Below are 22,005 nucleotides of genomic sequence, written 5' to 3' on the forward strand. Positions count from 1 at the left end.
TCAGTCAAGAAGGACTCTACACATCCTCATCATACAGCTGTCCAATAATGGGAGTAGTCCGAAACCCTGTTTGCACTTGGAGGAGCTTCCACTGAATCACTATTTGGGATCGTGCAAAGTAACTCTGTTTGTTTTCAAGAAGTAATCACAGATCAAATACATGAATAAACTTATTTTATAGGCTTAGCGTGCATGGTGGGATGTGATAAAGGAATAGTAAGGATGTTTTGAGCATCTTTGGACTAATTAAGGATGCATGCACCCACACATCACTCTTACATAGGGGACATTTTTTTGTTTTTTCCCTGCTTGTTTAAATCAGAGTAGTCAAATAAATCATACTTTATTAACTCATTCAATGCCATTGACGGCTATAGACGTCAAAACTTTAATTGAACTATTTCTATTAGTTTCACTTTTTTTCCCACTTTTGTTAACAAGAGTATGAAAACCTAGATTTTTTTTATTGTACATTTAGAACAGATAAAACTTTTGGGATTCATCGTGAGTTAACTATTGAAGTCATGCGATTAATTACAATTCAAAATTATATTCGTCTGACGCCCCTAATTTTTAATAATCTTTAATTTTTTTAATTAGAGGCATTAATCACATGACTTCAATAGTTAACTCACGATTAATCACAAATTTTATATCTGTTCTAAATGTACAATAAATTAAAAAAAATCTAGGTTTTCATACTCTAGTTAACAAAAGTGGGAAAAAAGTGAAACTAATAGAAATAATTAAAATGAAATTTTTACGTCTATAGCCGTCAATAACAGTGAATGAGTTAATCACATACATACACCTGTCAAGTTAATGAACTAATATTAAACAATATAAATGATTCAAACTAAGGCAAAATTATAGAATGAGAGGACACAATCTGAGAATATAATCGTTATAACAATCAAGCGCTATAATTAGCTTCTCGTTGCTTTATGATTATACAGCATTAACAAAAAATATCCAAGCTTTAGAGTTAGATATAGTTTGTTAACAATGATATGGAAATGCAGCAGACATATGTAAATGTGTTAATAATGTGAAACTCTTCGCATTAAATTTCCATATTTTATGAGTAAGATTTGGAAACAACCAAATGAAATGAGAACTTATAAGAGTGTAGGTTCTTTCCGTACATTATATTTGGCACTTTCAGTCAGATCAAACAGACGGCAGATGGGATGACGCAGGTTGTGTTCAAGGCACGGACGGACTCTACATGAACTCAGTGAGGTTATCATGAGTCAGGAATAATACAATGGGTGAACACCCTTGTTAAAATACATTTCAAAAATAATAACTATAAGAGTGAAATAATGGTTGGTACAATTCAATTGAAAAAGTCAGGTAAAAAAAAAACAGTACCATAGTCGTCTATTAGCTTGGCACTTGACAAATATGCATTACTTCCGCTTTTCCTTGCAAAAAAGCTCCAAATTGCAGATTGCAAGGACATTTTCTGTACACAGATCTCTTCTGGTCAACTTTGAGGCCGCTACTATAAATTTGGATCAATCGGTACAACAAATTTATTTTCAAACACATCCAAATCAACAGACACTGAACATAGGACTGTACAAAAGGAATGATAATAATGTTGGTGTGTTTCTGTGTGTGTGGTGTAGTGTCTGAGTCACTTTCAATATAGGAAGGACTTTGATTAATGCTTGAATAACCAGAGGGGATCTTTTATTATTATTATTTTTAAATATATTGTTCGTGAAAATCTCTGAATTGATCTGCAAGTAAATTTGCTCAATGATGTCACAAGGAGGATGTGGGTATCATTATCTTGACGTCAGACGTCCATTCAACACGTTCTCCATGTGGTGGCAATAAAACTTGGCCGAGAGAAGGTGTGATCAAATTGAGCAGTCTAAATATAAGGAGCTAGCGAAAAAGAGTCAGCCTATGTTACCTGCATTGGTGATGGGAACTGCGGCAGGCATGATGTGGAAATGTGCGGCTTTGTGTTTCCTTGCTTTGTCTGTTGTCATTGAAGTCAAGGGCAGACTGGGTAAGACCAATCAATTCACTTTTTTGTCACTTCATACCCTCACCATGACTGTTTTCCATCTCCTTCAGTCAGCAACCATGTCAGCAGTATCTGCAGCACATGGGGCCGAGAGCACTTCAAGACATTCGACGGTGACGTTTACCAGTTTTCCGGCGCGTGCGAGTACAACCTCGCTTCCGACTGCCACGAGGCCATGCAGGAGTTTTCGGTTCACATGAGGAGGGAGCAGAATGACGGCAACCCGACTGTGGCTTATTTGGTGGTCGCCATCAATGACCTCGCTTTCCACCTCACCAAGGAATTGGTCACTGTTAATGGCCAACCGTAAGTCAAAAAACGAAGCAAAAAATTTTTCTTTTTAAATTTATTTACAAGCTTATATAATGAGATGTCTTTTGTTTTCTAGGGTCAATTTGCCATACTATAATAGTGGAGTTCAAGTGGAAAATAATGCTGTCTACATTAAACTGCAGTCTAAAGTTGGCCTTGTTGTCATGTGGAATGGTGACGATGCAGTCATGGTAAAGACTTCTCAAAATTAATGTTGTACAGTGCAAGACTTTTAGTGTGTCTATATGCATCTGATGAACAATTTAAATGAGAACTAAACAATTCATCACAAAAAAATTGTTGCATTAATCATGTGTTAACACAGATTAATCACACATCAATTCTGACCGCTGGCCGCGTTATTCTGATGTTAAAGGTAGCGCAGGTTGTGTTTGAGCAATAAACATAACTACCAGGGGTGGGAATCTTTGAATGTCTCACGATTCGATACGATTCCGATTTTTGGGTGGGCGATTCGATTTTTGATTCAAAATGATTTGATTGACAATGATTTTTGCTTCAATTCATAGATATTCAAGGAATTGTAATGATCTACTCCAGTCTGACTCGCTAATGCTGTCGCGGCACTTTTATCACTCAAAAGAACGGCTCCACGCTGCAAAAAAACAACTTTTATTGGAATAACTTGATTGTGACTTTGTCCTTCTATTCTCTAATGTGGCTACAACTTAACAGTGTATCAGACCGCGTGAAACCACACTGCCCCTATATGGTCAACTCGGGTACAACATGAACAGCGCTCCCAATAAAGGCACACACAAACAAAGGGAAGACAGCATTAAATAGTTTAAATAAAATCGATTTGGGAACATTTAAAATCGATTCTGAATCGTTCTAAATGAGAATCGTGATTCTTATGAGAATAGATTTTTTGGCACACCCTTAATAACTATATGCAATAAAGTAAAGCATTTAATAAATATTTAGGTATGACATTCAGAGTATTTGCTCATGTCAAAATATTGGGGTCATTTTTTCCCATTTTAATTGATCTGATTAGAAAAAGAGGAGGATGAAAGCGTGCAGTGGATCAAAAAATGTTGAAGACTTCCTCATAGCATTAAATGTCGAAAAAATTGACACATTACAGGTGCTTTTCAAATTTGGCGGGCAAAAAAATTTGATCCAAAAAATTTTTTTTAATTAAGCATTTAATCATGATTCATCAAAATTCTAAGACGTGATTAATCTGATTAAAAAAATTATCCTTTGGCAGCTCTAATATAAATGCATATTGTAAATTAAATACACTATTTAAAGCCCGTCTTGTATTGTATTGAATGTTACCACCATTACTTGGGTCGGACTGCTAAATGTCTCATTTTAATTACATCCTAATTTTAATCATTCTTCTACCGTGCTAAGTTACCTACTTCACTTCACCCTTTAAAAGTGTAAAACCAACTAATAAATGATTAATCTTCTTCTTCAATGATCTGTTTTTGTAGGTGGAGGTTGATCGTGACTACGCTAATCACACTTGTGGACTCTGTGGCGATTACAATGGCCTTCCTCTCGACAATGAGTTGATTTACAATGGTTGGTTCCTAAAATTCCGTATATTTTTTTCCAGCATTTGACGGTATAAATGAAATCCATTGCAGATCGGATGATCAGCTACATTGAGTTTGGCAATAACCAGAAGGTTCATAACCCAAATGACGATTGTGAGGACCCCTTTGAAGAGTTTGGAGAATCGCTTGAAGATGGTCCAGCTGTTGATTCATGCGAGGAGTTTGTGAGTTTCCTTTTATTTCCGTTAACAAAAGTACACAATTTGACACACAAGTAATACTTATCTGGTTTTCTTATAGAAAGCGACCTGCAACCAAATGCTGCTTTCAGAGTCTTGGAGCCCCTGCACCCAGCTTATTGACCCCGCCCCCTACGTGCAGGCTTGTGTGCAGGACATGTGCGGCTGCAACAATCGCACAAACGACACCTGTGTCTGCAGCACTCTGTCCGAGTTCTCACGACAGTGTTCTCATGCTGGCGGAGTGCCTCCCAACTGGAGGACACCACTGTTCTGTGGTAAAGTTTTACTTCCTATATTTTATTGACACAAAACAGCAGAAAATTACAACATTCTCATGTCTGTTACCACATTTTTTCAGACTGATACTGGTAAAGTGAGTACTCACTGATACTGATTCCAAGTACCAGTACCACTAATACTATGATACATAACACCCCACGCCACAAAAATACAATGACATATAATTTTAGAGAAAGACATATATCCCAATTTTTCCTTAAAATTGCCTGAAATTAAGGGCAATTTTCTATTCTTCTAATTTCAAGCTCCGGATCCCAATACTAATACATAATATCAATACTTGCCCATTCCTACTGATATTTTTTTACCTCCAATTTATTTTAACAACAGCAATATTATAAACCGCATTAGATGTTGATGATTCATTCGAAAAAATTTAACAAATGAAACACAGATTTAACACAGTAGCAGACAACAAGTAAAAGTGATTGTTTGGATTATTCTTCCATGTTTGCATGGCAACTTTTTTCCAAGGCAGAATGATAATTGACATGGAAAAAACCTAACCTAAAATATCACAGCACTTAAACCATATGAATTTAGATTTAAATAGATCATATGATATAAAATGCAATTCTTGCAATATACTCGCTGCTTAATGCAAAAATAAATTAAAAAAATTCCTATCAGTTACAAAAATGTTACTTGCATTAATCCACATCTCGCTTTCTCTCTCCACAGCCAAGCAGTGTCCTTACAACATGTTGTATGAGGAGAGCGGTTCTCCTTGCATGGACACGTGCACACACCTGGACACCAGTTCATTGTGTGAGGACCACAGAATGGATGGCTGCTTCTGTCCCCCTGGTCAGTCCTCTCTACATTTGGAATCCAGGTTTGCGCTAATTTTATACCCGTAAAATCATTTTCTTCTTTGTCATTTACACGTTTTAGGTACTGTGTTCGATGACATTTCCATGAGAGGGTGCATTGATCAATCGGAATGTCAGTGCAAGCATGGAAGAATCTACAACTCTAGCGAGGGCTACCAACAAGACAAGGAGATATGGTAAGTGGAATGTTTTGTAATAATATGCAATATGTTCCTCTTGATCGTGTGTTTAAAATGTCATTTTGTTATCTCAGTACTTGTTTTCAGGGCAGATGGTCTTGTGAGTATCTTCAGGGCCCGGCGACGTGTGCAGTGGAGGAAAGTTCTCATATAACCACATTCGATGGCAAATCTTACACCTTCCATGGAGATTGTTATTACACACTAGCCAAGGTGGAAAGCAAGGTAAATGAATCCGAGCCTTGACTGGTAGAGAAAATGCTGTCCATTATCTTGCTTTTTAAATATGCTTAAAAAAAAAAACTGTAAATTTCCGGCAGCTGGGGCTCTAAAAAAAAAAAATACAGTGAAATAACAGAATCTTATTTTTACTTATTTCTCATAAAAAAAAAAAATTCCATAATTAAAAAGTTTGCTGTTGTCATTTCAACAAGATTTTACCTCATTTTCAGGTTGTTTTTAATGTTTAATTAGAAACATTTTCACATTTTGAATTGAATTACCTAGAAATATAGTAGGTAAACGTTGTATTGCGAATAGTACTGCTTTAAATTACATTATTATTATATGCAGTTATTAGTTGTTTTTAATGTCATGATTTTATGGAAAGATGTTTTATAATAATTAGCATTTGATGTAATATAACAGTATATGACACACAAAATTATCTTTCAAAACATGTCAAAAACTGTTGAAAATTTTGATATTGGCTTTAAAATATGAACAATTTACTGTTTTAGTCATTCATTTATATAGTATTTTATCACCTTACAAGGCTCTCAAAACACTTTATATTTTGACTACTATATTCACCTCCTGATGACGCAGCATTAGGAGTTCAGTATCTTGCTCAAAGACATGTTCACAAAAGGGATCAAACCCACAACCTCAGGGGTACTAGACAACCACTCTACAACTGACCCACGCCGCCACAGTTTTTTTTTTGTGTGTGTAATTTTAGATCACATGATGAAATGTATACTTATTTTCAATTTAAAAAAAAGTAAATTAACAAATAATTTACCATAAAATTAAATTTTTTATTATTTAATTTCTCTGTAATTTTAATGTTTTTTTCCCCTTTTCCCCCAAGAGTTTTAAAGATAAATTTTACTGTTGATTCCCTTAAATGACAGACAAATATTTGTCATATTTTAACATTAAATATATGTATTTCTAATGCATTTCTTTGGACAAAAGAACAGAAATATTGTGTGTTTTCACTCTTACAGTGATTTCATGTTATTTTACATTCAGCATATAAGGTTACAGACTATTTTTGAAAATTAAATGATATTTAAAAAATATAGGACAAGTCTGTAAAATAAAATGAACATCAAAATTCTGCCATTTTAGGATTGTTATTTTTTACAGTGTATGACGTGAATCTCATTTACATGTCCATGTGTGTTCCAGGATGCCTCAAGTCCAAAGTTTACCATCCAGGTGCAGTTAGTGCCTTGTATCAACCAACGTTTTGACACTTGTCTCAAGGCCCTTAAAATCCTGCTAAACAATGACAGAAATAATGTGAGTTGAATTTTTATACGAGTTGTGCCAGTTGGCTGCACCATTTAACTGATTAATTATGTTTGTGTTTAGGTGTTAATGTTTATTTCTGATGGGACAGTAAAACAGAACCAGCAAACCATCACATTGCCATACCATACAGGTGGATCGCACAATCCAACCCTCATTTTGTTTTGTGCCCTCATGTCCATAAGTGATAACATTGGTTGTTGTGTTTGTATTCACTCAAAGCGGACATCAACATATTCCATGCGTCATCTTTCCACATCCTGCTACATACTAGTTTTGGGTTGCAAATTCAGATTCAGCACGTTCCTATCATGCAAGTGTATGTGCGGCTGGATGAGAGCTACAACGGAAAAACGCGTGGTGAGTTTTACATTTCTAAAAATGTAAAGTATATATCACCTCTGAATGCAAATGTAACAGTTACAATTTGCACTGTGCGATCCTGTATGATAGGTTTATTTCATTTTTCTTTCTGTTTCTTCATTTTTGCCTCGGCAGATTTACACCCACTACATAAAACTGATTATTAATTTCTTTGGAAAGATACAAATTAACTCATTCACTGCCATTGACGGTTATAGACGTCAAATATTCATTTTAACTATTTCTATTAGTTTAACTTTTTTTCCACTATTGTTAACAAGAATATGAAAACCTAGAATTTTTGTATTTATTGTACATTTAGAACAGATATAAAATTTGTGATTAATCGTGCGTTAACTCGTGAAGTCATGCAATTAATTAATGCTCCTAATTTTTAATAATCTTTTCTTTTTTTTAAATCACATCAGGCAATTACAATTTTTAATTGTAATGAATCGCATGATTTCAATAGTTAACTCAGGATTAACCATAAATGTTATATCTGTTATAAATGTACAATAAAAAAAATTCTAGGTATGCATACTCTTGTTAACAAATGTGGAAAAAATGTTAAACGAATAGAAATAGCCGTCAATGGCAATGAATTAGTTAAATAGGTCTGAAAGTGGAAGTCAACCTTAAACATTTCTTGACATAATATGTTATATGTGATCTTACCCGTCTAAACATGAAATTCTGATTGATATTACATTTTTGGAATATGATTTATGCAGCAAAATCCAGCCGTTTTTATCCATCTCAGCCATTTTGCCACTTGCTGTCGACTGAAGATGACATCACTGTTGCTCAGGGCTCAGGCAACGACCAATTACAGCTCACCTGTTTTGTGAAGCTGAGCTGTGATTGGTGGTTACCTGAGCAACTGTGATGTCATCGTCACTTGACGACAAGTGGCAAAATGGCCGCCTTCTTATATGGATAAAAACTGCTGGATGTTGCTGCTTATCTCATTTTCCACAAACGCAATATTAACCAGAATACTGTATTTAGACCGGTGGGGCTGCATAGAACATTATTTAGAACATTATTTGGCAAGAATTTTTTGGGGGGGGATTAACTTCCCATTTAATCTCCAAACATCATGTAACATTGCATTGTGTTTTTTATACAGTAAGCGAATCATTCCCTTGCCCATGGCTTGCAAATTGACATTAGCACAACAATGCAAAATTTGTCATTGTCGACTGCAGTTCAGCGACAGTTTGAGATGCTTAGAACATTTTATAAACCTTAAATTCCTTTATTTCATCAGGTTTGTGTGGCAACTACAACCTGGTCGAGTCTGATGACTTGAAAACCCCTCAGGGGATTGTCGAAGGGACAGCAACCACGTTTAGTAACACCTGGAAGTCCAACCTCATGTGCCGAGACACGAGGGAAAGACTCGACGACCCCTGTTCTCTCAGTGTGGAAAACGGTACACGTTCACACCGCTTAAACCTTCGTGTTGGCTTGTCGTGGTTCTAAGAGATGGTTTGCACGTTTTCCAGACTTGTACGCCAAACATTGGTGCGCCTTGCTGTTACACCCAAATAGCACCTTTGAACAGTGCCATTCTTTTGTGGATCCTGAGGCATACTACAAGGTATAGTCCTTTATTTAATACGGTAAATCCGATATCGATATCCCAAGTGATGTGTGCCGAGCAAGAATGGATGTATTGGGTTGTTTTATTTTGGTCACCCTTCACAACTTTTGACAATGGAAATGCCGGCGAGTAGCGCTGTAGTGAATCGAACCAAACTTTTACAACAAGCAGTTAGCAACGTGTGCTGTATTCCGCAGCGCTGCACTTACGCCAGCTGCAACTGTGACAAGAGTGAAGCCTGCTTGTGTGCCGTCTTCTCCTCCTATGCTCGAGCTTGTGCATCAAAGGGAGTCTTCTTGATGGACTGGAGATCCCTTGTGTGTGGTAAGTGCTTCCTTATGGCATTCTGTTATAATGCTATTCTATACGTCCTATAAAATGGGGGCTCTACATGGTTTTGTTTTTTGTTGATTTTTTTTAATTCACATTTTATAGGAAAAAAAGATGGGCAAATAATTGGTAACTAACAAGCCATTACACCCTGTAAGAGGATTTGGATAACTCCTTTTCATCTGGGACTATCGATTAAAATTTGAATTGTAATTAATCACATTAACTCATGATTCATCACAAATTTGATATCTGTTCTAAATGTACAATAAATCCCCCCCCTAAGTTTTCATACTCTTGTCAACATAACACAAGTGAAAAAATTGTTAAACTAATAAAAATATGGCTGCATATTTTAGTCATTGATTCAATAATTTCATAATAATTTAAAAAAAAATTGTTAAAATTAAAAAGATTTACTGTACTATAAAAGAGTGCGATATTGATTTGTGTTGAGGTCATTTTATGCCACTAGATGGCATAATTGCATTTGTAAGATATCGGTGATAGCTCAGCACATTTATCTTTTCATATTAAGAGCTATCTAAACATTAACATGAAGTAACTTGCGAAATTCTGCACATTTTTAAAATAGTAAAATACAACTTGACCCCAGTCTCCAAAAATATATTATTGCATTATTATTACATTTATTACTGCTCAATTTTGACGTGGACGTGTCTGCTGCTGCAATTTTCCAAGTACAGTCATTATTTGCGCGTTAAAAAAATTGAAAATTTCTTATAACTTAACCTTTCTTGCATTCTGCTACAAACAGACAAATACACAAAGACCTGCCCACAATCCCAGATCTTCTCATACAAGCATCAACGGTGCGAGCTGACCTGCAGATCGTTGAGTTCAACACTGCAGACTTGCTCCTCTGACTTCCTGCCTGTGGACGGCTGCTCCTGCCCCGAGGGTCAATACCTCGATGAACATGCCATCTGTATCCCCAAAGAAAAGTGTCCATGTTATCGCAATGAGGCCATCATCCAGCCAGGGAAGTCTATCAACATCAAGGATGAACACTGGTTAGTTTGGCCACTTTAAATCATATACTCAACAGTGTTGTGTCATTTGAAGGGTCTTTTAACATTTATTGCCCAATGTGGCTCTTTAGTGTGTGCAGTAATGGGGTTCTGCATTGCCACTCTTGGAGAGCCCGCTCATTGGGTAAGTCATGTTTGTTTTGTCAAATTCAGGTGTTTGAAACCTGCGGACCAGTCACTTGATTAATTAAAAAAAAGATGAATAATACTGTAGTCTGTAATATTTTTTTTCTACAAGCCCAAAGAATTCTTTAAAAACATGATGAATATTCAATAAAAGAGGGAAATTGGGCGTATTTTTTAAACAAAAACAACAGAAAAAATTAAAAATATGTACCAAAAAAAAGGAGAAAAAAAGTCAGCAAATATGCAAATCCATAGGTGCCGAACTGAGTCGTGTCGTTTTTAAGTTGTAATATTACCAATCATCACTAGATGGCAGACATGGCTTAGTTACACTGAATCTCTATATGACAACAATCCGAATATTTTTTGGGCTGATTTCGAATGATCTGCAGAAAAAAACATAGTGCCTCAATAGTTTAAACATTTTCTTGTTAAACAGTTGAAAGCTGTCCTTGAATGGTAATTTTTTATGCAAGAGAACCCTTTGGACTGGGAAAAAAATATGTTAATTTGTGGGTAGTGGATCTTTTATACACCGAGAAATGTATTATCAAAAATAAAATATTTACGAACATGTATTTCACACATATGCTCGTATTTTGTCCATATCCTAAATAAAAATGTTGTCATACATCAGGTTGGGAAGTGTGTGGTCATATCTAGCTCCCCAGTTGTACTGAACGAAAATTGTGGCCCACTCCAGCATTTAAGTTGTCCATCACTGGTCTAATTTATTAATTGACATAAACATTTGGTTGAACAAGGCAAACATTCTGTCTATTTTACAGTATGTCCTCCACACAAAGTGTACTTCAACTGCTCCAATCCTGGCTCAGGACAACTTGGAGTCCAATGTGCACCAACTTGTTTAAATCTGGACAGCGAGGATTGTGTAAGCTCTTTTTTGCCCAGTTTCCCCTCGTATCTGGGAACAGTTCCACTTAATTTTCAGGTAGCTCTTTGGTCTTTCTTGGCAGGACTCCAACGATTGTGAATCAGGTTGTCAGTGTCCAGCTGGGCTTTTTGATGATGGCAGAGGTTTCTGTGTAGAAAAGTCACAATGTCCATGTAAACATGATGGAATATTCTATGCTCCTGGAACACGGATTCCAAATCAGTGTAACACATGGTATGATCTTGACATTATATATCTGATTGTTTACATAAGTTATATATTAACAATACTTATATTTACTGTTTGTAATCCAGTACCTGCAGAAGTGGAAAATGGGAGTGCACAGAGGAAAAATGCCCTGGAACCTGCATTATTTATGGAAGTGGTCATTATAACACATTTGATCAGCGGACGTATGGCTTTCAAGGGCACTGCAGCCACGTTGCAGTCAAGGTTAGTCGAACACTACAAATATAGACTTTGTTGAAATACCAAAGCTTTTTATGCACTTTTAGTCAATGAGAGGAGCATCCATCCATCCATTATCACTTTTGTTTAACTACAGAGTTTGAATAATACAAGAATTTTAAACCAGATTTATCAACAAGGAATTACTAATGATTGATTTGTAATTACATTATTACGTATTTCCCATTTTAAGAACAAATGTGGCAATAAGACAGTACAGGACAACATTGGAGTTATCACAGAGAATGTTCCATGTGGAACTACAGGCACCACATGCTCCAAAACTGTCCGAATCCAGTTGGGGGTAAGACTTATTGTAAAACATACATATATTGCTTGTTGTTGTCATTGTAACACAATCAACATGAACCTTGTTTACATTGCAGCGAATGGAAATCAAATTATCCAAAGGAAAGTATGAAGAGATCAACCTTGGACAGGGCAATGAAATAAAGTACACAATAAGGACAGTTGGCATGTATCTGGTCGTGGAGTCTGTCATTGGCATGGCGGTGATGTGGGATCGCAAAACAACCGTTCGCATCCTCTTGGAACCACAGCACAGTGTAAGTTCAAGTTGAACGTATGAATTAAGGAATATTGTGTTCTGAGATCATTCAGAAAGCCAAAGATTGTAAACTACAAGTTCAACAATTAATTGGCCATAAATGGGAGTATGAATATGAATGGTTGTTTGTCTGTATATGCCCTGCAATTGAGTCATCTTGACAAGGTTCCAACTTACCTGTGCATGCAACCCGGATCAAAATAAGCAGTATAAAGAAATAAACGTTATACATATGACAAATAATATTGCCTGCCGGTCCTTGTCACCTCAATACTTAACAATAATTTGAGAAATGCACTAACTCATTTGTTTGTGTCCACAGGGAAAAGTATGTGGCCTGTGTGGAGATTTTGATGGCAGTGAACAAAATGACTTCATCACTCAGGGTCAGCTGTTAGTGTCAAATGTGTTAGAATTTGCAAACAGCTGGAAAACCAGCAGCAATTGCCCAAATGTGGAAACAAACGCCAATCCGTGTATAGTTACACCTTCTCGTTTCCACTGGTCAAAAATGATGTGCAGCATTATCATTGGAAAAACATTCCAAGCTTGTCACAATACGGTAATGGCAGATGTGGCTTGGAAACGTTTGAATTAGAAATTATACAGTTTATCTGATTGGGCATATGATTTGTCTTAACAGGTGGATCCACTTCCATTTTATGAAAACTGCGTGAGAGACTCATGTGCCTGTGATACTGGAGGCGACTGTGAATGTTTCTGCACAGCAGTTGCAGCCTATGCTCAAGCTTGTAATGAGGCTAGTGTATGTGTTGCTTGGAGAACACCAGACATTTGTCGTGAGTACATTTTATAAATATGTCCTGAGGAACAGAATTGAGATTGAAATTATTTAGTGTTTATTCATTTGAAGTTACTAATAAGCTCGCAGTTTTCTTCACTCTTAAGTGAAAGTTTACAATGTAGTCACTGATGCTGTATTGAATTATATGCATATGTATGTATGCATATTTATACATATTTGATGCCAGCGTGGGATACATTTTAGCTCAGTGACAATAGGTGTGAGCGATTGTCTCTTGCGCCTTTTGATTGACTGGCAACGAGTAGCGTTACCTGTGACTCTAAGCTGGAAAAGAAAATGAAAGTTTTACAATTTCACTATGTTGATTTATTTCCTCAGCCGTCTACTGTGATTACTATAACAACCCAGACGAATGCAGGTGGCACTACAACCCATGTCATCAACCTTGCTACAAGACCTGCTTGAATCTCGAGGGAATTTGTAGCAACCCCTTACCTAACCTGGAGGGTAAGACGATTAAATTATCATATTTAATATGTTCAAGGATAAAATGGTAGTTAAGTTCTTGTATAACTGATATGACGCTGACATGTTAAGACTCTGGATTTCGCTTAAATGTGTTACAAATTCAAAGTTAGAAGGGTCAGTTTAAGTTACAGGGGTTTATTACAAAACTTTGCAAGTGATTTTTTATTCAGTTATAATTATTATTTCATTATGTCATACCAATGCAAGATTATAGATCATGATATATTTAATCTGCTGTGACTTTAATTATTAAGTGTTTTCCTTTAATATTGATTTCAACCATACATTTTGTCTTTTGTAGACAGCATTTATCTAAATAAAAAAGAAAAATGTCTGATGGTTTATGCTAATGCATTTGCAGGTTGTTATCCTGTCTGTCCAGAAGATAAGCCCATATTTGATGAGGATCACCAGATATGTGTTGAAGAGTGTGAAGGTTGCTTTTACAATGGAAGAAGATATGATGAATATGAAGTTATTTACAATGTGACTGACAACCTTGGAATGTGCTACTATGCAATATGTATTAATAAAACAGTAATATTCGGAAATGAAACCTGTGCCACTACAACAGCCCCTCCGAAAACAACTCCTGTAACTGAAGGGCCAAGCACCACAAAATCAACTAACCCACCAACAGAACCTCCAACTACAACTGAAGGACGAACAACGACCACAAAATCGACAACGGGATCAACAACAACTGGAACCCCGAAGACCACAAGCCCAGAAACTGCCCCTGTGGAAACTGAAGGAACTACAACTACAACAAAATCCACAACCACAACCGCAGGGCCCACTACCACAACTGAAGGGCCAACATCTACAACAAAATCTACAACAACAAGCACAGGACCCACCACCACAATTGAAGGCCCAATTACCACAACTAAATCTACAACCACAACCCCAGGGCCCACTACCACAACTGAAGGTCCTACAACTACAACAAAATCCACAACCACAACCGCAGGCCCAAGCACCACAACTGAAGGTCCAACTACCACAACAAAATCTACTACCACAACCGCAGGGCCCACTACCACAACTGAAGGTCCAACAACTACAACAAAATCCACAACCTCACCCGCAGGACCCAGCACCACAACTGAAGGTCCAACTACCACAACTAAATCTACAACCACAAGCACAGGACCCACCACCACAACTGAAGGTCCTACAACTACAACTAAATCTACAACCACAACCGCAGGGCCCACTACCACAACTGAAGGTCCTACAACTACAACAAAATCCACAACTTCACCCGCAGGGCCCACCACTACAACTAAAGGTCCAACTACCACAACTAAATCTACAACCACAACCGCAGGGCCTACCACCCCAACTGAAGGCCCAACTACAACAACTAAATCTACAACCGCAGGGCCCACCACCACAACTGAAGGTCCAACTACCACAACTAAATCTCCAACCACAACCACAGGGCCCACTACCACAACTGAAGGGCCGACATCTACAACAAAATCTACAACAACAAGCACAGGATCCACAACTGAAGGTCCAACTACCATAACTAAATCTACAACCATAACCGCAGGGCCCACCACCACAACTGAAGGCCCAACTACCACAACTAAATCTACAACCACAAGCACAGGACCCACCACCACAACTGAAGGTCCTACAACTACAACAAAATCTACAACCACAACCGCAGGGCCCACCACCACAACTGAAGGTCCAACTACCACAACTAAATCTACAACCACAACCGCAGGCCCCACCACCACTATTGAAGGTCCAACAACTACAACAAAATCTACAACCACAACCGCAGGGCCCACCACTACAACTGAAGGTCCAACTACCACAACTAAATCTACAACCACAACCGCAGGCCCCACCACCACTATTGAAGGTCCAACAACTACAACAAAATCTACAACCACAACCGCAGGGCCCACCACTACAACTGAAGGTCCAACTACCACAACTAAATCTACAACCACAACCGCAGGCCCCACCACCACTATTGAAGGTCCAACAACTACAACAAAATCTACAACCACAACCGCAGGCCCCACCACCACAACTGAAGGTCCTACTACCACAACTGACTCTACAACCACAACCGCATGGCCCACTACCACAACTGAAGGTCCTACAACTACAACAAAATCCACAACTTCACCCGCAGGACCCAGCACCACAACTAAAGGACCAACTACTACAACTAAATCTACAACCGCAGGCCCAAGCACCACAACTGAAGGTCCAACTGCCACAACTAAATCTACAACCACAACCGCAGGGCCCACTACCACAACTGAAGGTCCAACTACCACAACTAAATCTACAACCACAACCGCAGGCCCCACCACCACAACTGAAGGTCCAACTACCACAACTGAATCTACAACCGCAGGGCCAAGCACCACAACTGAAGGTCCAACTACCACAACTAAATCTACAACCACAACCGCAGGGCCCACTACCACAACTGAAGGTCCAACTACCACAACTAAATCTACAACCACAACCGCAGGGCCTACCACCCCAACTGAAGGCCCAACTACAACAACTAAATCTACAACCGCAGGGCCCACCACCACAACTGAAGGTCCAACTACCACAACTAAATCTACAACCACAACCGCAGGGCCTACCACCCCAACTGAAGGCCCAACTACAACAACTAAATCTACAACCGCAGGGCCCACCACCACAACTGAAGGTCCAACTACCACAACTGAATCTACAACCACAACCGCAGGGCCCATTACCACAACTGAAGGTCCAACTACCACAACTGAATCTACAACCACAACCGCAGGGCCCACTACCACAACTGAAGGTCCAACTACCACAACTGAATCTACAACCGCAGGGCCCATTACCACAACTGAAGGCCCAACTACCACAACTAAATCTACAACCACAACCGCAGGGCCCACTACTACAACTGATGGTCCAACTACCACAACTGAATCTACAACCACAACCGCAGGGCCCACTACCACAACTGAAGGACCAACTACCACAACTAAATCTACAACCACAACCGCAGGCCCCACCACCACAACTGAAGGTCCAACTACCACAACTGAATCTACAACCACAACCGCAGGGCCCACTCCCACAACTGAAGGTCCAACTACCACAACTAAATCTACAACCACAACCGCAGGCCCAAGCACCACAACTGAAGGGCCGACATCTACAACTAAATCTACAACCACAACCGCAGGGCCCACTACCACAACTGAAGGTCCAACTACCACAACTAAATCTACAACCACAACCGCAGGGCCCACTACCACAACTGAAGGTCCTACAACTACAACAAAATCCACAACCTCACCCGCAGGACCCAGCACCACAACTGAAGAACGAACAACGACCACAAAATCGACAACGGGATCAACAACAATTGAAGAACCTGTAACTGGAACCACGAAGACCACAAGCCCAGAAACTGCCCCTGTGGAAACTGAAGGAACTACAACCACAACTAAATCTACAACCACAACCGCAGGGCCTACCACCCCAACTGAAGGTCCAACTACCACAACTAAATCTACAACCACAACCGCAGGGCCCACTACCACAACTGAAGGTCCAACTACCACAACTGAATCTACAACCACAACCGCAGGGCCCACTACCACAACTGAAGGTCCTACAACTACAACTAAATCTACAACCACAACCGCAAGGCCCACAACCACAACTGAAGGTCCAACAACTACAACAAAATCCACAACCTCACCCGCAGGACCCAGCACCACAACTGAAGGTCCAACTACCACAACTGAATCTACAACCACAACCGCAGGGCCCACTACCACAACTGAAGGTCCAACTACCACAACTAAATCTCCAACCACAACCACAGGGCCCACTACCACAACTGAAGGTCCTACAACTGCAACAAAATCCACAACTTCACCCACAGGACCCAGCACCACAACTAAAGGACCAACTACTACAACTAAATCTACAACCGCAGGCCCAAGCACCACAACTGAAGGTCCAACTACCACAACTAAATCTACAACCACAACCGCAGGGCCCACTACCACAACTGAAGGTCCAACTACCACAACTAAATCTACAACCACAACCGCAGGCCCCACCACCACAACTGAAGGTCCAACTACCACAACTGAATCTACAACCGCAGGGCCCACTACCACAACTGAAGGTCCTACAACTACAACTAAATCTACAACCACAACCGCAGGGCCCACTACCACAACTGAAGGTCCAACAACTACAACAAAATCCACAACCTCACCCGCAGGACCCAGCACCACAACTGAAGGCCCAACTACCACAACTAAATCTACAACCACAACCGCAGGGCCCACTACCACAACTGAAGGTCCAACTACCACAACTGAATCTACAACCACAACCGCAGGGCCCACTACCACAACTGAAGAACAAACAACGACCACAAAATCGACAACGGGATCAACAACAATTGAAGAACCTGTAACTGGAACCACGAAGACCACAAGCCCAGAAACTGCCCCTGTGGAAACTGAAGGAACTACAACCACAACTAAATCTACAACCACAACCGCAGGGCCTACCACCCCAACTGAAGGTCCAACTACCACAACTAAATCTACAACCACAACCGCAGGGCCCACTACCACAACTGAAGGTCCAACTACCACAACTGAATCTACAACCACAACCGCAGGGCCCACTACCACAACTGAAGGTCCTACAACTACAACTAAATCTACAACCACAACCGCAGGGCCCACAACCACAACTGAAGGTCCAACAACTACAACAAAATCCACAACCTCACCCGCAGGACCCAGCACCACAACTGAAGGTCCAACTACCACAACTGAATCTACAACCACAACCGCAGGGCCCACTACCACAACTGAAGGTCCAACTACCACAACTAAATCTCCAACCACAACCGCAGGGCCCACTACCACAACTGAAGGTCCTACAACTACAACAAAATCCACAACTTCACCCACAGGACCCAGCACCACAACTAAAGGACCAACTACTACAACTAAATCTACAACCGCAGGCCCAAGCACCACAACTGAAGGTCCAACTACCACAACTAAATCTACAACCACAACCGCAGGGCCCACTACCACAACTGAAGGTCCAACTACCACAACTAAATCTACAACCACAACCGCAGGCCCCACCACCACAACTGAAGGTCCAACTACCACAACTGAATCTACAACCGCAGGGCCCACTACCACAACTGAAGGTCCTACAACTACAACTAAATCTACAACCACAACCGCAGGGCCCACTACCACAACTGAAGGTCCAACAACTACAACAAAATCCACAACCTCACCCGCAGGACCAAGCACCACAACTGAAGGCCCAACTACCACAACTAAATCTACAACCACAACCGCAGGCCCCACCACCACAACTGAAGGTCCAACTACCACAACTGAATCTACAACCACAACCGCAGGGCCCACTACCACAACTGAAGGTCCTACAACCACAACTAAATCTACAACCACAACCGCAGGCCCCACCACCACAACTGAAGGTCCAACTACCACAACTGAATCTACAACCACAACCGCAGGGCCCACTACCACAACTGAAGGTCCAACAACTACAACAAAATCCACAACCTCACCCGCAGGACCCAGCACCACAACTGAAGGCCCAACTACCACAACTGAATCTACAACCACAACCGCAGGGCCCACTACCACAACTGAAGGTCCAACTACAACAACTGAATCTTCAACCACAACCGCAGGGCCCACTACCACAACTGAAGGACCAACTACCACAACTAAATCTACAACCACAACCGCAGGCCCCACCACCACAACTGAAGGTCCAACTACCACAACTGAATCTACAACCACAACCGCAGGGCCCACCACCACAACCGCAGGCCCAAGCACCACAACTGAAGGGCCGACATCTCCAACTAAATCTACAACCACAACCGCAGGGCCCACTACCACAACTGAAGGTCCAACAACTACAACAAAATCCACAACCTCACCCGCAGGACCCAGCACCACAACTGAAGGTCCAACTACTACAACTAAATCTACAACCACAACCGCAGGCCCCACCACCACAACTGAAGGTCCAACTACCACAACTGAATCTACAACCGCAGGGCCCACTACCACAACTGAAGGTCCTACAACTACAACAAAATCTACAACTACAACCGCAGGGCCCACCACCACAACTGAAGGTCCAACTACCACAACTAAATCTACAACCACAACCGCAGGCCCCACCACCATTATTGAAGGTCCAACAACTACAACTGAATCTACACCCACAACCGCAGGGCCCACCACTACAACTGAAGGTCCAACTACCACAACTAAATCTACAACCACAACCGCAGGGCCTACCACCCCAACTGAAGGCCCAACTACAACAACTAAATCTACAACCACAACCGCAGGGCCCACCACCACAACTGAAGGTCCAACTACCACAACTGAATCTACAACCACAACCGCAGGCCCAAGCACCACAACTGAAGGGCCGACATCTACAACTAAATCTACAACCACAACCGCAGGCCCAAGCACCACAACTGAAGGTCCAACTACCACAACTGAATCTACAACCACAACCGCAGGGCCCACTACCACAACTGAAGGTCCTACAACTACAACAAAATCTACAACTACAACCGCAGGGCCCACCACCACAACTGAAGGTCCAACTACCACAACTAAATCTACAACCACAACCGCAGGCCCCACCACCACTATTGAAGGTCCAACAACTACAACAAAATCTACAACCACAACCGCAGGGCCCACCACTACAACTGAAGGTCCAACTACCACAACTAAATCTACAACCACAACCGCAGGGCCTACCACCCCAACTGAAGGCCCAACTACAACAACTAAATCTACAACCACAACCGCGGGGCCCACCATCACAACTGAAGGTCCAACTACCACAACTGAATCTACAACCACAACCGCAGGCCCAAGCACCACAACTGAAGGGCCGACATCTACAACTAAATCTACAACCACAACCGCAGGCCCAAGCACCACAACTGAAGGTCCAACTACCACAACTGAATCTACAACCACAACCGCAGGCCCAAGCACCACAACTGAAGGTCCTACAAGTACAACAAAATCCACAACTTCACCCGCAGGACCCAGCACCACAACTAAAGGACCAACTACCACAACTAAATCTACAACCACAACCGCAGGCCCAAGCACCACAACTGAAGGGCCGACATCTACAACTAAATCTACAACCACAACCGCAGGGCCCACGACCACAACTGAAGGTCCAACAACTACAACAAAATCCACAACCTCACCCGCAGGACCCAGCACCACAACTGAAGGTCCAACTACCACAACTAAATCTACAACCACAACCGCAGGCCCCACCACCATTATTGAAGGTCCAACAACTACAACTAAATCTACACCCACAACCGCAGGGCCCACCACTACAACTGAAGGTCCAACTACCACAACAAAATCTACAACCACAACCGCAGGGCCTACCACCCCAACTGAAGGCCCAACTACAACAACTAAATCTACAACCACAACCGCAGGGCCCACCACCACAACTGAAGGTCCAACTACCACAACTGAATCTACAACCACAACCGCAGGCCCAAGCACCACAACTGAAGGGCCGACATCTACAACTAAATCTACAACCACAACCGCAGGCCCAAGCACCACAACTGAAGGTCCAACTACCACAACTGAATCTACAACCACAACCGCAGGGCCCACTACCACAACTGAAGGTCCTACAACTACAACAAAATCTACAACTACAACCGCAGGGCCCACCACCACAACTGAAGGTCCAACTACCACAACTAAATCTACAACCACAACCGCAGGCCCCACCACCACTATTGAAGGTCCAACAACTACAACAAAATCTACAACCACAACCGCAGGGCCCACCACTACAACTGAAGGTCCAACTACCACAACTAAATCTACAACCACAACCGCAGGGCCTACCACCCCAACTGAAGGCCCAACTACAACAACTAAATCTACAACCACAACCGCGGGGCCCACCATCACAACTGAAGGTCCAACTACCACAACTGAATCTACAACCACAACCGCAGGCCCAAGCACCACAACTGAAGGGCCGACATCTACAACTAAATCTACAACCACAACCGCAGGCCCAAGCACCACAACTGAAGGTCCAACTACCACAACTGAATCTACAACCACAACCGCAGGGCCCACTACCACAACTGAAGGTCCTACAAGTACAACAAAATCCACAACTTCACCCGCAGGACCCAGCACCACAACTAAAGGACCAACTACCACAACT

At 41.1% G+C, this 22,005-nt stretch overlaps 1 protein-coding gene across 1 annotated transcript; it reads left to right on the forward strand.

The window, feature by feature from the left end:
- The first annotated feature begins 1,956 nt into the window (after positions 1-1,956).
- On the forward strand, positions 1,957-17,975 carry LOC147175252 (mucin-2-like). The gene is made up of 29 exons (XM_086072703.1): positions 1,957-2,026; positions 2,095-2,350; positions 2,433-2,547; positions 3,826-3,916; positions 3,982-4,119; positions 4,196-4,408; positions 5,115-5,240; positions 5,328-5,442; positions 5,520-5,670; positions 6,862-6,975; positions 7,048-7,117; positions 7,207-7,344; positions 8,621-8,785; positions 8,859-8,953; positions 9,154-9,280; positions 10,065-10,320; positions 10,410-10,462; positions 11,253-11,356; positions 11,442-11,593; positions 11,674-11,812; positions 12,021-12,131; positions 12,214-12,393; positions 12,718-12,957; positions 13,039-13,195; positions 13,540-13,668; positions 14,051-14,275; positions 14,747-15,072; positions 17,695-17,837; positions 17,918-17,975. Exons 1-29 carry the CDS (start codon positions 1,957-1,959, stop codon positions 17,973-17,975), a joined length of 4,257 nt encoding a protein of 1,418 aa, XP_085928829.1.
- The last annotated feature ends 4,030 nt before the right edge of the window (positions 17,976-22,005 follow it).

The sequence above is a fragment of the Leptonotus elevatus genome, chromosome 4, assembly GCF_054856555.1.
Source record: "Leptonotus elevatus isolate MCC_2025b chromosome 4, RoL_Lele_1.0, whole genome shotgun sequence".
NCBI classification, from domain to species: domain Eukaryota; kingdom Metazoa; phylum Chordata; class Actinopteri; order Syngnathiformes; family Syngnathidae; genus Leptonotus; species Leptonotus elevatus.

Coding starts and splice junctions, on each gene's coding strand:
- LOC147175252 (XM_086072703.1), top strand. CDS start 1,957: ATGATGTGGAAATGTGCGGCTTTGTGTTTCCTTGCTTTGTCTGTTGTC. Junction 7,118..7,206: donor CACATTGCCATACCATACAG/GTGGATCGCACA, acceptor ATTCACTCAAAG/CGGACATCAACATATTCCAT. Junction 15,073..17,694: donor CAACAACTAAATCTACAACC/GCAGGGCCCACC, acceptor GGTCCAACTACC/ACAACTAAATCTACAACCAC.